The sequence below is a fragment of the Schistocerca americana genome, chromosome 3 (genome assembly GCF_021461395.2).
Source record: "Schistocerca americana isolate TAMUIC-IGC-003095 chromosome 3, iqSchAmer2.1, whole genome shotgun sequence".
Taxonomy (NCBI): domain Eukaryota; kingdom Metazoa; phylum Arthropoda; class Insecta; order Orthoptera; family Acrididae; genus Schistocerca; species Schistocerca americana.
Genome location: NC_060121.1, coordinates 361,067,261 through 361,082,777, shown reverse-complemented (window position 1 = coordinate 361,082,777; position 15,517 = coordinate 361,067,261). Strand labels below are relative to the sequence as shown.

The 15,517-nt window shown below is 41.1% G+C and overlaps 1 protein-coding gene across 1 annotated transcript in view; it reads right to left on the bottom strand.

Annotated features, from left to right (window-relative positions):
* Nucleotides 1-15,517, bottom strand: part of LOC124606082 — a 114,081-nt gene that overhangs the window by 11,749 nt on the left and 86,815 nt on the right. The window contains exon 5 of the mRNA XM_047138047.1: nucleotides 11,235-11,451. Coding sequence (XP_046994003.1) covers nucleotides 11,235-11,451 — 217 coding nt within the window. The remainder of the gene's footprint in view (nucleotides 1-11,234; nucleotides 11,452-15,517) is intronic.

Below are 15,517 nucleotides of genomic sequence, written 5' to 3'. Positions count from 1 at the left end.
TCCCTGCTTTTAAAGACGACACTTCGGAAAGCCTTTCTGCAGCAACATGGCTGGAGAGGGCAGATAAGTGTCCGGAGAAACCCAACTCAAAACACTGGTGCCTCACCGCAGCCACCTGTTTTTAAACTCGCATGAAAGATAATGCCTTTTATCTCAGTATTACTTAACAGAAGTTAAACTCTGTCCTACGAACAACGCCTGTGATAGGCTTCAAAAACTCTTATGGGTGGAGTTATAACAAGAATGAACGTTATGATTGGCGAGAAAGAAAACGCGTGGCCACCAGCTTTGATAAAGGCAAATGTAGACAGAGAAATTCGCTCTTCTCTTGCAGCAAATCGTCGAGTGTTCGAGCAAGGCGACTCGCGCCATGCTGAGACGATTGCGAGTATCATTATGTGAACACTTGTCCATAGGCTCGTCTTAACTCGTAAGGAGTTAAATTGCAATGTCTCTTAGTACGGAGAATCGCACCGAGCACTTACGGTTAACACTTGCGAGCGATTTGAGGGCAACGACGTACGCGCTATTCCAGTCAAATGGCGTGTATAATGCCAATTAAATTAGCTATGGAAGAACTGGAGTCTCGGCTTCACTGAAGACGTAGATAATGTATCAGACTGGGGTTTAACAGTCGAGAGAGATTTAGAACATATTCTCAAGTTCACAGCTCGCGCTGACAGCCGCCACTGCCGCCGCCGACGAAAGGTAAACAGGAGCGCTCGTGCTACGTCGGCAAGTGATATTCAGTTGACACTCAAAATTGCTGTCGTCTCCGTCTCTCCTATTGTTTTGTACGTTCAGCCATGACCTGCAGTTAAACATATTCACGATTGAAACTTCCTGGCAGATTAAAACTGTGTGCCCGACCGAGACTCGAACTCGGGACTTTTGCCTTTCGCGGGCAAGTGCTAGTGCTAGTTCTGCAAGGTTCGCAGGAGAGCTTCTGTAAAGTTTGGAAGGTAGGAGACGAGGTACTGGCAGAAGTAAAGCTGTGAGTACCGGGCGTGAGTCGTGCTTCGGTAGCTCAGTTGGTAGAGCACTTGCCCGCGAAAGGCAAAGGTCCCGAGTTCGAGTCTCGGTCGGGCACACAGTTTTAATCTGCCAGGGAGTTTCATATCAGCGCACACTCCGCTGCAGAGTGAAAGTCTCATTCTGGATATTCACGATTGTCTGGGTCAATTGACGATATCCGATATCCGATTTAACGAAAAGAACTGATCAGCCACTGTAGAGTGCTTTATACCCTGTCGTTATTGAATTGTTTTAAATGTGTACTTCTTCTTGATTGCTCTTTAACGACCCCCATCCAATTTTGGGTATTTTCATTACGCTTTTTAACGTAATTGATATCTCTGGCCCCAACTGTATTTAATTTGTTTGTGTGTTATCGACCCCTGGACATGGTCATCCACCATCTTACTATTAAAGAACCTTAGAATAGTTAGGAACTTTGCTTCACAGTTGTGAACACCCCATATCAATATTTTACCATCCTGTACGTATTATAATATGTCATGAAGTCATACTTAGAGTAAAAATACACCTTAATAACGAAAGTCTAACATTTTCATTTTTTGCTAACATATAGTTACGCCTGAAACCTTACACTAATTTCTGTTAGCGATACCGTTTCCTTTACAGGTAGTGTGGTGGAACTGACATTGAGGTCATTGTCTGGTTACCTTACTGTCCACACTGTTGCATACTTCTGTGTGTGAGATGCTATCTTCCTACCTTGCAGGTCGCAGGTTCAACACAAATTCCTGTAACATTCACAGAGCGTCCTAGCGCAACTATGGTAGGAAGGTAGACCAGAACCAGTTTCATACATGTTAGAAACCTGTACGGGAGACAGGAGAGCGAGTCAGTGTACAAGATACCATAACAATTAAACTAAATGACAATTACGTGACTGATAATTAACAAGCTTCATGTACTTTTAACAATCTAAATGTGATAGCAAAAATAGGATTAAATTGTTCAACTGAAGAAGCAATAAAATATATTAAAATGTCACTCCATAAATATTTAAGGAACAAGAAGTAGCATCTACATTCGCCGAAATTAACAAAATCATAAATCTCATGTAGTGTTGAGGGAATTTCAAATAGAATTCTGAAAAGTTGTTTCAACTTAATAAGCAGTGTCCTGAGTGGTATAGGTAATGCGTCATTGGCACAGGGATTTTTTTCAGACAGATCAAAATTATTAATTGTTAATCTTCTCCATAAGAAAGTCGAAAAGAAAGACTTAAATAATTATCATCCAGTTTCCTTATTGACATCTTTTTCCAAAATATTCGAAAAAGTAATGTGCTCAAGAGTGACAAGTAGAAACAATTTACTTATAAAATATAAGTTTGGATTCCCTTGAGAATGCTATTTATACATGCACTCCATAAGTAGTGGAAGCCTTAAGTAATAAAATGTCACCAGTTGGTATTTTTTGTGATCTTTCCAAGGTGCTTGATCGTGTAGATCGTGTTACTCTCTTGTAAAAATCTACATTTTGTGGAACTGATAGTTTTATACCCAGTTAGTTTGAATAATACCTGAACAGAATGTAAAAAGTAGTGCTGAATAATTCAGTCTGTGCTGGAGAGAAATCACAAAGCGAGTAGTCCCACAGAGTTCAGTTTTGTGTCCACTCTTATCCCTCAGATTTGTAAATGAACTTCCACTAACATTCAACAAACAGAATTGGTACTTTTTGTAGATCATACTAGTATTACCGTAAATCTTAATTAGAGACAAAACAACAGAAGAGATTTCAAATTAATTTTTCCAAAGAAAAATATTAAGTGTTTCTCAGAAAATGGATTCTATCTAAATTTTGAAAAAAAAACACATTTTATTCAGTTCTGTACAACATATAGGGTCATACTAACAACTGTTGTACTACATGAGCAGAAGTCAGTAAATAGGTTAGAATGGTTCAAATTTTAGGGTGAACATATTCATGAAAAAACTTGAACTGGAAGAATAATCTTACTGAGTGTCACGAACGATTAAGTTCACCATTTTTACTCCTCGTGTAATTGCTAATCTCAGAAGCAACGAATTAACTTCCTGACATGTTTTCCATATTTCTACTCAATAATGTCTTATAGAAAATTTTTTGAGTAACTCTCCACTTAGGAAGAAAATATAGGTTGCAGAAAAGCGAGTAATAAGAAGAATCTGGGGTGTGCACCCAAGATGTTATGTAGGTACCTCTTGAAGGAGATAGGCATTTTAACTGCACTGTCAATATACATATATTCGCTAGTGAAATTTGTCATAAATAATCCATCACAATACGCAAAGATCAGTAAGGGCCTACAACACTAGATTGAAAATGATCTTTATTACCCATTATTATAGCTGTCAGTGTATCAAATCCATATGCAGCAACAATTATCTTTGATTATTTTCCTGGTAACATAAAATGTCTACTGGCAGCAAGACAAATTTTAAATCTGACCTAGATCATTTCTTCTGGTCAGCTCTGGATGTGTCAAAGGAATTTTATCTACCTATCACACACTGTTGGGTGGATTTGGTGCATGTCTTATTCAAATACAACATGATACTAAAATACCAACTGTTCAGCCCAAGCCTTTGCCAGGCACTTATTATCCAAGTGCAAAACAGCATTTTCGACAGCAGAGCTAGAAGCCCTAGCAGTTGTTTGGGCATTCAAAAAATTTCATTCTTATTTTGCGAGCATCAGCAACTAAGGATTTTATTGAGTTGCAGGTTACTGCATGAGTGACCTGTCACGTGATATTTCATAGTACTTGAATATATTTTCGAAATTATACAATAACTTGGTGATGAATGCATTATCCCACTTACCTCAAAGAAGAAACATAATCTGAATTTGGGGTCCTGTTACTGCAAGATACGCATTAATGGAAATACTACACTGATATGTATAAAAACATGATCAGCATACACGATAAGGATCTACATTGGAGCAATGTTAAACAACAGCTAGCCACTAATCCTCCTACAAAACTTATGAATCACTATGTGAGGGTGTACTGTTTCTCGCTAGGTCCCTGTGTCCATCAGCTGGTGTGTGTATATTCCCATCATGTATGAGAAGAAATTAATACTGTACACACATCAAGCTTCGTGACATTTCAATGTTATTAAGTATTTGAGTGAGATAAGTCCTTATTGTTACTTCCCCAAAAGGTGGAGGAAAATGCTAAGAATTATCAGAACATGTTTAGTATTCCAGAAGGCGAAACCTCCTAATATTTGCTGCAAGGAAGAGCTAAAGAGTATTTTAATCACTGAACTCTTACAAATCACTACAACAGATGTTTGTGGCACTCTTCCTCATCCTTAATCTTGAGCAAAATACATACCAGCAGTGAATGCCTTTTTTTCAAAGCATATCAAACTTTACAATCTGAGAACTGCCACAAGCACTGCCATAACATGCAGAATGGTAAACGATTACATCCTCAAGGTTGACAAGCCTACACACAGAACTTCACTAATGTTAGCGGGAGAAGTTTCTTGAGTGAATGAGGTAAATCAAATAGAATATTAATCTCCAGGTTCCATCCAGAGGCAAACCCATTTGCAAGAACAATTAGAGAGCTAAACAGATTCATTAGAACATATTGATTAATTAAGCAGTCCAGGAAATTATCTATTTACATATGTTTGAATAAACTGTTAATAATTTACCTCACAGGTCTACTGGATGCACACCTAGTCAATTAGTGTTTCAAAAGGTAGAAAGAGACTGACGGATAAGTCCTTTTACCAAGTAAATCCAGAGATAACATCGATTGGGAAGAGAAAAATGAGAAAAGCTATTGTAACATTAACTGAAACAACTGCTCAGAGGAAGAAGCTCTTTGATAAAGGCTTGGAAAGTTACAAAGCTATGAGTTAGGAGAGAAGGTATCACTAAGGAACCATCATAGTTCCTCTCTTATACATACTAAAAATACAAAATTTCAACCGTTATACAATGGTCCTTTCATAGTAACTAGTATACCCCATGGGGGGGCATATTTATTGAGTTATTCTAGAACAGGCAAGGTAAGAGGGTTGCAACCCAATAAGGATCTTAAAAAAATGTCACTACCAAAATGTGAGAGCAATTGTGAATATATGTGTATGCTTATGGGTATATTTATGTGTATACATGGTGATTAGTAGTGAAACTATACGAAGTGAAGTGAACTATTATCATTAATCGTAATACATCATGAACATTAGTATATATAGGCAAACTCGTTCATCTTTGGGAAGTAGTTCTCTGATGATCGTTCTTTTTGGGGAATCTTCCATTTTCACTTATTCGCTGATCCTTTTTATCTAATTGTGCATGCTACTTGGATTTTAGATAAATTTCCAGATAAAATGTAAAGTATGCACAAGTCCTGGTCTGTGTGTTAAATTCATTGATTGCTTTATGTACACACTTTGTTTACTTTGATTTCTTTAGCCAAATGCCTTCTAAGAAAGCATCACATTAGTCGGCTGACTTGATGGGACAGTGACCACAAGCCACCCAAAGCAGGCAGAACAAAAGAACAGATTATGAAACCTGTTCATAACACAGCACGGAGCACCCGGTCACCATTCACTTTTAAGGGAAGTTTGTAATCATAGTACGTACAATGTCTTCGTTTTCAGTTCGTTGATGAAAATAATATCAATAGCATGAAATAACTGGAAGTAAACTACCGCCTGTCACACCAACATTAGTCTCATTTTCATTTAAATTAACTGCACGTCGAAGGTTATACTGTCTGTGTAGGAAGTGGAGATTCATTTGGAAAAATCGCAGGGCGCCGAATGCTTATCGCGTTTCCAGTATCAGGAACTCTCTTTGTGGTTATCGCTACGCTGCAATCGCTGCCCGATCCAGCCTCCTGGCGCTGGATCCTACAGCATGGCCACTCTACAGAAGACGCGGCCCGGACAGGAAGACTGATTCTTGATTTCGTAGTATTTCTGTGACTGCCTACTGTTGGCCTCACTGGACATAGAACATTCTTGTTTGAAACTTACACTCTAGCTTTTCCCTACGGTACTGTGTTGTCAGATTTAGAATTTATATCGGATTTTGTCATTATCGTAAATGTGTTGTTGTGAAGTTAATGATGAGAGTCGTTTTCCTATCTTTTAGAGCCAGGGCCCAGTATCACATTGTTTTCGTCATTGCCAGAAAGATGGACAATTTTTATATTCGATTCGGAGACTTCGTCTGGTTGTTTCCTTTGCTAAGATAGTTCAGAGCTAGTTTAGCACGAACAGTGTTTCAACTCTTGCTAGGATAAAACACAGTTCATACCTGTAAAACTATGTTTTGTCGTTCCAAGTGTTGAAAGAATGTTTCTGGTTAACGAAACGAGCTTAATTTGTTTCATGATTCCCAAGATTTGTCATTATTAGCGTGAATTGTGTTTCTCTCTATTCAACTAAAGTTTTTTTTTCGTTTGATTATACCTAGGTTACGACCAACACTTCACAAACAGTCTGCAAGTGTACTTCCACGACATATTCTTACAACCACTTGAAAGCGGCCTTGGAGAACCAAACTGCTCATGATGACCGAACATAAAAGCGTAGCTTGTGCTGTTATTTGTTCCAAGTAATTAATACAGTCCCTGCACGATCATGTTCCAAGCGCTGAACAAGATTTACCAATTGAAGACGTAAAGTCTGAAAATGAGTCCGTGATCATATTTTACTCTTCACTATTACCGGTTTCGACATCCTGCAATCTTCAGATCTGTTACATCGGTCAGACGGGAATGAATTTGAAGACACGTTTTAGAGAGTATACGTATTACAAAAATAAGGGCGCTTTCGGTACACGTTTGGACAGAGAGAAACATTCGACAGGAAACAGAGAATAATACAAAAGTGTTGCATAGGACGGCAAAGGGGCAATTACTGAACCTACTCGAGGAAATGGAGATTTATGTACAAAGAAAACTGCAACTGGAATTACTGTTCAATCTGGTTTGAGCAACATCGAGGTCCTCAACTGCTTGGCGTGCAGTCGTGTGCGTCGGCCGCCAGCGACGAGGAGACTGGGCCCCGCCTCCGCAAGTTCCGCCACAAGAAAACAGGAACGTCATACAGAGAAGTCACGAGGCGGCGCCATTGAGATACCACTCCGAATGTATTAACGACTTTTTAAATACTAGTCACTCTTTTTTTGTTGATTACCTTACACTTATGTTACGGTTTAATTGTTTTGTCAAGCTGGAAGACTTCGTTTTATAGACGTGATTTTATTTTTAAACTTTTTATACTGGCTTTTACACAATTATGTGTCTCACTTTGACAGGCTAGGAGCTTCCCATTATTACTATCTGCACTTGTTATGTGGATTTTAAGTATGGATCTAATTGTACGTATTGGAAAGGGTGCCCAGCTGGGGTGGCCGAGCGGTTCTAGGCACTACAGTCTGGAACAGGGCGACCGCTACGGTCGCAGGTTCGAATCCTGCCTCGGGCGTGGATGTGTGTGATGTCCTTAAGTTAGTCAGGTTTAAGTAGTTCTAAGTTCTAGGGGGCTGATGACCTCAGAAGTTAAGTCCCATAGTGCTCAGAGCCATTTGAACCATTTTTATTTTTGGAAAAGGTGTTTATAAATGAATATCGAGGTTTTAACGCTTTATAATATTTATTAGATTAAACTTACAGTTGTAAATGATATGTCAAATGAAAGAGCAACTCAAACAGTTGTGTTTGGCACCAGTGCGCATGCGCAGCGCGCAGTTTTCTCGGCGCAATCCGCTAGACAGCAGTAGTAGCGAAGATGGCGACTAGTGAACAGAAAGCGTTTTGTGTTTTGCACTTTGCAAAGATCGAATCTGTAGTTATCGTGCAACGTGCATTCCGGCTGAAGCTCGGTTGTGATCTTCCAAGTGATAATAACATTCGTAGATGGTATCATCAATTTGAAGATACCGGCTGGCTTTGTAAAGGGAAGAACACAGGACGACCAAGAGTTAGTGAAGAGACTGTTGACCGAGTGAGAGAGTCGTTCACTCGTAGCCCAAAGAAATCTGTCCGGAAGGCTAGTCGTGAATTACAAGATCCCATGTCGACTGTTTAGAAAGTTTTAAGAAAACACATACAACTACATCCTTACCGTTTATATTTATTACAGGCTCTAAAGTCGACAGACCATGGATTATGTGCCAACTTCGAAAACTAAATGTTGTTTCATGACGATTAAGATTTTCTGGATCATGTTGTCTTCAGTGCTGAATCGACCATTCACCTTAGTAGACATGTTAACACTCATAATGAGCGCATCTGGGTCTCAGAAAATCCTCACGCGGTGGTACAAATCCAACGAGATTCCCCTAAAGTGACTGTTTTTTGTGACGTATCCCGGCGGAAAGTTTATGGGCCTTTCTTTTTTGGTAAACCTACTGTAACTGGCACTTCTTACCTCGATACACTAGAGCAATGGCTCTTCCCTCAGCTGGAAGAAGATGAGCCAGAGAACTTCATTTTCCAGCACCTCACTGGCATAGCGAAGTACGTGATTGGTTGAACTTCACTGTATTCAAGTGCTGGATAGGCCGCAAGGGGCCCAATGACAGGGCTTGCTTTGCATGGCCTCCAGGTGCACCTGACCTAACGCCATGCAATTTTTTCCTTTGGGGCTTCGTCAAGGATTGTGTGTACGTGCCTCTGATACCACCAGACCTCCCTGAATTAAGAAACCTGATTGAAGCAGTTGTTGCTACACTCACTGAAGACACACTTATCAACGTTTGGGAAGAACTCGGCTATAGACTTGATGTGTGCCTTGTGACAAATGATGCTGACATTGAACATTTATAAGGTTCTTAGTAAAACTGTTTGAGTTATTCTTTCATTTGATACATCATTTATAACTGTGAGTTTAATGTAATAAATATTATAAAGCGTTAAAGCCCCGATATTCATTTACAAACACCCTGTATCTCAGTACATATTTTATTGTCAGATGCTTATTTTGCCATGTGAAGTAATTTTAATTAATGGCTACGCACACTGCATTTTAACTACTAACTTTGGATACTGATTATGTACTCTAGCTATAGTGCTTTCTGCTGGCCTCAGTTATTTGTATAAATACCAGTCGCATCCCGATCGTCACCAGCGCTTACTGTGTACTTACATGCATAATTTGACGTTGATACCTACGTCAGAATATTTTATGGTATGTGCAGCTGGTGTGCATCGCTGTTGATCATGTAGCACCAGGCTTTTTGTAGATTTAGCGTCAGCAAATTGAACTTAGTTGGTTACAAACTGTTTTCGTTTGATAAAATCTGAAGATGGCAGTAACCGGAATCGGTAACAGGATGTATAAAAGTTTTATGTGATCAAAATTGGCCTGTAAAATAAAGTGTTGGACCAGAAACTAAATAGTAAGATGTACGCTAACCTGTGCCCGAAAGTGCAACTTATTTTACTGGCTATTCCTGCAACTGACTATAAGTAGAGATGGGAAAACTCGTTCATCCTTGGGAACTAGTTCACTGCTGATCGTTCTTTTTTGGGAACCGTTCATTTTTACTCGTTCACCGTTCATTTGTGCTTGGTATATGGTTTTTATGAAAAACTGAAATCTAGTAATGTAGATGACTGAAGGATGGAGGGCACTAAGAGAGGGCACTTGCCTCCCCCCTGGAGTATAGAGTTTTTATTCATCACAGAATTCTTACACACTTTTAGAAGTGTGTAAGAACTTCTGTGATTCTGCAGAACCTCTCGTTTAGCCAACTGTAACGTTGTGTGGCTGATGGCAGGGAAATAATATAGGGTGGCGCACGGAAAACCGGCCCCGAGTGCAGACCGCTCGCCAATTAGGGACGATGTGTTGCCCGTTACGAGCATATTCAACAAACAGACAAACATGTAACAATTAGGCAGTGAAGAAATAAGCTAATGCAAGCAACAATTGCGGAACAATCGATGATGGTGAGTAGAGAGCTGGAGAAGAGAACATGAAAATCTCACGCGACGCGGATGGGCTATAGCACATGTAGTCATGTAAACCTGTTGGTGGCTGTTTCCCAACTTAATAGACCACAAGTATTTTGTATGAAGTTCTTCGTTTCGACTTCCACTACATAGCTATGGTACGTTGTAAACAATAATCGTTTACACCCTATATATACTTCACGTTGTCTCTGAGTTCGTAGGCGAAGTAGACTTCATGGAAGCATAAAATAAAATGTGATTTTCTCATCATACTTGCGTCACACGCTTAGTAAAAATTAGGTTTTTATGTTGCATTATTAAAGTTAATGCAGCAATAGTAATAAAGTTTTTGGCTTGAAAGCTCCTTCTGAACAAATGTTTTTGAGATAATAAGTAAATACGATTTTATGGCAATCTATGTCTTTTCCAATGGAGAGGCACCACTTTTGCTACTGAGCCAAAATAACCCACAACCCAATTTTTTTTCAAAGAAACCAAACTAGCAGGTAATGCAAATTGGAAACAATCAAACTTAAAAATAATTAGAGCCTTCCTAAATGTAATATTTTGTATATGAAAGATACACGAAAATAGTTTTATATGAATTTTCTTACACTAAAAATTAAGCAAATTATTGAAAGTTAGTTGCTAAATCAAATCGATGAAACCAAAAAATATATGAATAACAAAAAAAACTTGCCTTTTTGTAAGTATGTCTTCTGCTGTTCATCGATATAATGAAGTGAGCTGATATGCCCTTTTGTTACCTGAAAAGACGTACGTACTACATACAACGTGATTTTTATGTCATTTACGTAACTATAAAATACTTTTTGATTACCGGTCGTGGACGCTGAATAGCCAGACCCAACTGGAAGAACGGTTTGGAACACATGTAAAATGGGCGAGCGCAGTGAACGAAACGAACAACTGGATACTGAACAACTAGGAGCAGTCGGCAGTGGAACTGAGACAGGTGGCCATGCGAAGAACGACGAGTGCGGCCGAGGGAGACCGATACTGAGACGAGCACGCGACCGAGACTGGAACGAGAACTGCCGAAGTGACCGCCGCGACCGAAGTGAACTAGTGAACTATGAACCGATGGTTCCTCGTTCCCGGGAACTATAAGTAGACCGCCGCGACCGAAGTGAACTATGAACAGATCGTTCCTTGGAATTCGTTCCTCGGTCCTTTCGTTCATCGTGGTGAACCGTTCCTTTGCACCCGTTCGTTCGCGAACTACCCATCCCTATGAGGGTACAGCAGACGGCCCTACCTTCCTTGCCGGTGGTGAGCTTGCGCGCCTGCGAGGCGTCGTTGGCGGCGCTGTGGCTGGGCCTGGCGGGCGCCTGCTCGGGGTGCTGCATGTAGAAGGCGGCCGTGTGGCCCGCAGAGTCGACGGCGCCCACGTCCGCCCCCGCCGCCTCCAGCAGCGACCACGTCTCGCGCGGGTCCGCGCAGCCCGAGCAGTAATGCAGCGCCGTGCGGCCCTCCTGTGAAGTCATCCACCGTTCGACTCTTTACATTGTTTGACGAGGCCTGATGCTAGAGGGGACTACCCCACACATTGCGAAACAAAATGGGTCAAGTGGAAAACGCCAGGCATCGGACGTCATCTAGATCGCGTCTGGGATGTTTTTATTTGTAAATCGCGGGCCGTGCTTCCTTTCCCGTCTGGGGGCCATACCACCAAGTCTTGTGTTTTGAATGTATTATGTTGTTCAGTTATGCCGGGTGATGGCTTGCGGCTTAGATTGTGTTGTTTGCTAGACTTATAAAGGGGACAGAGAAAGAACCTGATTATAAGATCAGAGCAGGATAGAAATATTGAACCGAGCACCATTTTCCAATTAACCATATGCCGGAAATGCACTGTTGTGGAGCTATAATGCCAATGACTATTTTCTAGAAGTACGCCAAACATTTCTCGGGCAATGTCAACTTTGTAGAAGTTTGTCCATAGCTGTGTAGGCAGCGCAGTAGGAGAAGGAACAATGTTAGTGATGACGGCTGCGTTATGCACCATACGGCAGGGAGATACAGATAATCACCTGAAATCTAGGTACGTACGTCTATCCCGCGTAACTTGTAAGCTACAGCTAGCGAGTCTGCAAACGATCGTATTAACAGGTTAAGTCACTACGACCAATAATTTGAGAAATATGAACCCTCAGTCAACAACGCCTCACAAGAGAGTACAGTCACGTAAAAAAGGAATCAAACAAGATCGACCCCATGCACCCAGGAATGTAATCTCGTAAAATAAAAAAGGGTAGAAAATGTAGCGTAGTGGACAATGTTTCCAACTGGGTTACTTGCAAGCTAATATCAGGAACATAAAGAGCTTATATGTCATTCTCCTGATGGTAGGCCATATGATCTGGTGTCTGAAAAGTTTGATTTTTACATCAGCTGTAATGTGTATCACATACCCAAGATTTCATGATAGGGAACGTGTCCACCAGTCTGAGTCTCATGTCCAATCAATACTGAACATTTGTTCCGATGGTACGGTCAGTGCGGTATCTGGACAATTTAATTTTATCACCAGCTGTTCATGTTCCATCAATGTGGCAGACATTTTCAAATGCTGTGGTGAGTGAGGAGTCTGGACAATTTAATTTTAACACCAGCTGCCATGCCTGACACATAGCCAAGATATCATCAGAGGGCGTACGCCCACCGCTCTGCATGTCAGGTCCCTTCAACGTGGCAGATCTGTGCTGATACTCTGGTCAGTGCGAAGTCTGGACAATTTAACACTGGCTGCCATGCCAATGACATACTCAAAACGTCATGAGCGGCGACACGACCACCAATCTGTGTGTCAAGTTCCATCAACGTGACAGTCAGCAGCGACAATATGTGGCGACCATGTCTGCAGACGAGCGTGACTTACTGCGTTGCACGAGATTGGTGTGGAGGATGCTACAGGGGCTGCATCGACAATCCTTCAGCAGCGAGACTGGAGACAACTGGCGCGGTCGCTGTTGAACGCTGTACCGCCATCGAGACCTTCCAGTGCGGTGGTCTTTTCAGGTTGTTCCCCAAGTAGCCTTCAGAAGAACGTTCTCATTATTCCTGGCCTCAAGGACACACCCAGTTTGTGTGTGGTTTGAGCTGCGTCTGAGATGGAAATATAAGGAAGCCATACGGATGTGTGCACTGGGTGGCGTAATCTTTCAATGACGCTCTAGGGCACTTAACATGCATTTACTTTCTTCAACAACTGAATGAGATGAAAGTTTAACTAAGTGTTTTAACTATTGTTCGTAATGTTGCTCTTCACATGATGCATATTTGAGCAAACATTATTGCTCCAATCTCACATCTTTCGAGCATCATTCACTTTTTTTGTTTTTGTATGTAACGCTTTCACGTCGTTTTCTTGTACCAAACTTTTTGTCAAAATCATAACCATTACCCAAAGGCAAACAATGTTCGTGACGTAAATTGTTTTTTGTGTTGTTGTTTTGCATTTTATGTCAAACAATATTTTTCTGTTTTTGTCTAACTGAAGAGCCAAAAGAAGTGTGTCCCACAACTACCTGTCGTTTTCTTATCCGCAAGAGCAGATTGGTGAACGAAGCAACTCTGAATCTCCTGCTGTCCTTAGTTATTTCTTCACCATCTTTTCCTGGTTAAGTTATAGTAACTCCGACAGAACAGCCCCTGCCCCCCTACCCCCCCCCCCCCCCCCCCACAATTTAAGAAACAAACCTCTATGAAACGACCCTATATGACGATATGGCGAACGAAAAAGGGATTTCCGAATTGGTACATGAAATGCAAGGAGTCTGTGGCAACCTGGGCAGATACAAAGATTGCAAGAAGAAATTGATAAACACAGTGTAAGAATTTCTGCAGCACAAGAAAGATGATTTCCTGGAAATGCCAACAGAACCTCGGACAACATACTATATCTAACGGCGGAATACAAACTGAAAGACACGAATTTGGAATAGCATTTCTCATTTCAAAGCAGCTCGTTGAAACTGCCATCAAGTTTGAGGCAATTAATGAAATAATGTGCTACGTATGAGCGAAAGGTCGATAGTCCAATGTATCTGTTGTGTGTTCATACACCTACAAAAAGAAGATGCTGTAAAAGAGAATGTCTATAAACTGCTGGAGAACGTGTATGGTTGCCTGCCGCAATTCATCAAAATCGGAATAGGAGACTTTAATACCAGGGTAGGAAAAGAGGGAAATTTGCAATCGACGACAGGCAATGAAAGCTTCCATGAGAAAACCTATAAAAACGAACTGAGAATGATCTCATTTGCTGAATCAAAAAGCATGAGTGTTAGAAGCACCATCTTTCCACACAAAGATATATACGAAGAGACCTGATATTCGCCAGATGGGAAGACAGCAAACCAAACCGGCCATATATTAATCTCACGCGCATATAGCGATACTCGTATGTACCAGAGAGCCGACATAGGCTCTGACCATTATGTGGTTGTTGCATCTGTGGAAGACAAGCTGAAAACAAATTACAGAAAACACCAAGGACAGACAGTGCAGCACGAAGTTCAACCATTGAGTTACAGTCGTGAAACGTATAAGTGTCAAGTGGAAGTGAGCAACAATTTACAAGTACTAAATGGAATTTGGCGGATTTCAAACGTCAGCAGAAAACACATTGCCAAAAACAGAACGAAAGAAAAAGAAACGCTTCAACGATACACAAAAAAAGATAGCAGAAGCTAGCATCACAACCAGGTGGCGCAGCTGCAGGACAGGAAAAACGAAGAATAAGAACTGCGCTACAGGGAGAGACAGAAGGAAACTAGCAAGACCTACTGCAGATTAAAAAAAAGGCTGTACCCACGGCACAAAACAGAGACTGTTGAGAACGACCAGAAGGAAAACAACATACGCAAAGTATATCGAGTCTAAATTACATCAGGAACGAATATAAACCGTGGACAGCGCCTCTTCACTGCATCGATGTAAACATTATCACTCGGCCAGATGATATATTACAGGCTTGGAAAGAATATTTTGACGAGTGACTGAACAGCGAGTGGCACCCATAGTTTAGGGCTAGCGTCTTTGACCATTAATCAAAACGACCTCGGTCCCGGGTTCGAACAAGCCCTCTCCTGCTTGAATTTTGAATAAAAATCATCAGCAATGGCGGCCAAAGACTTCCGGCATAAGAATTTACTCTCTTTCAGCTAACAGCCTTGTCAAAGAGGCCGGTGGAGCGGACATAGGTTCGGCGTACTATCTTAGCCTTGGGATGGGAAACTGCCTCTAGAAGTAGGAAGAATAAGCAATGAAGAACGGCATGAGGGTGCAGAAGGCAATGGAAACCACTGCATTAAAGATATGTAATGTTATCCACAGGACATGTGGTACGTAACTGAAAAAGTGTCATGAAGATCTCTCTATTGGCAAAAGATTCCGGATTAGTCCTTCATTCGGATCCCCAGAAGGGAACTGCAAAGGGGATGTAAAAATGGTAGAAATGTGGAATAACCAACAAAAAGATAACGTTCTACGAGTCGAGGCACGGAATGTCTGAAGTTTGAACATGGTAGGAAAGCC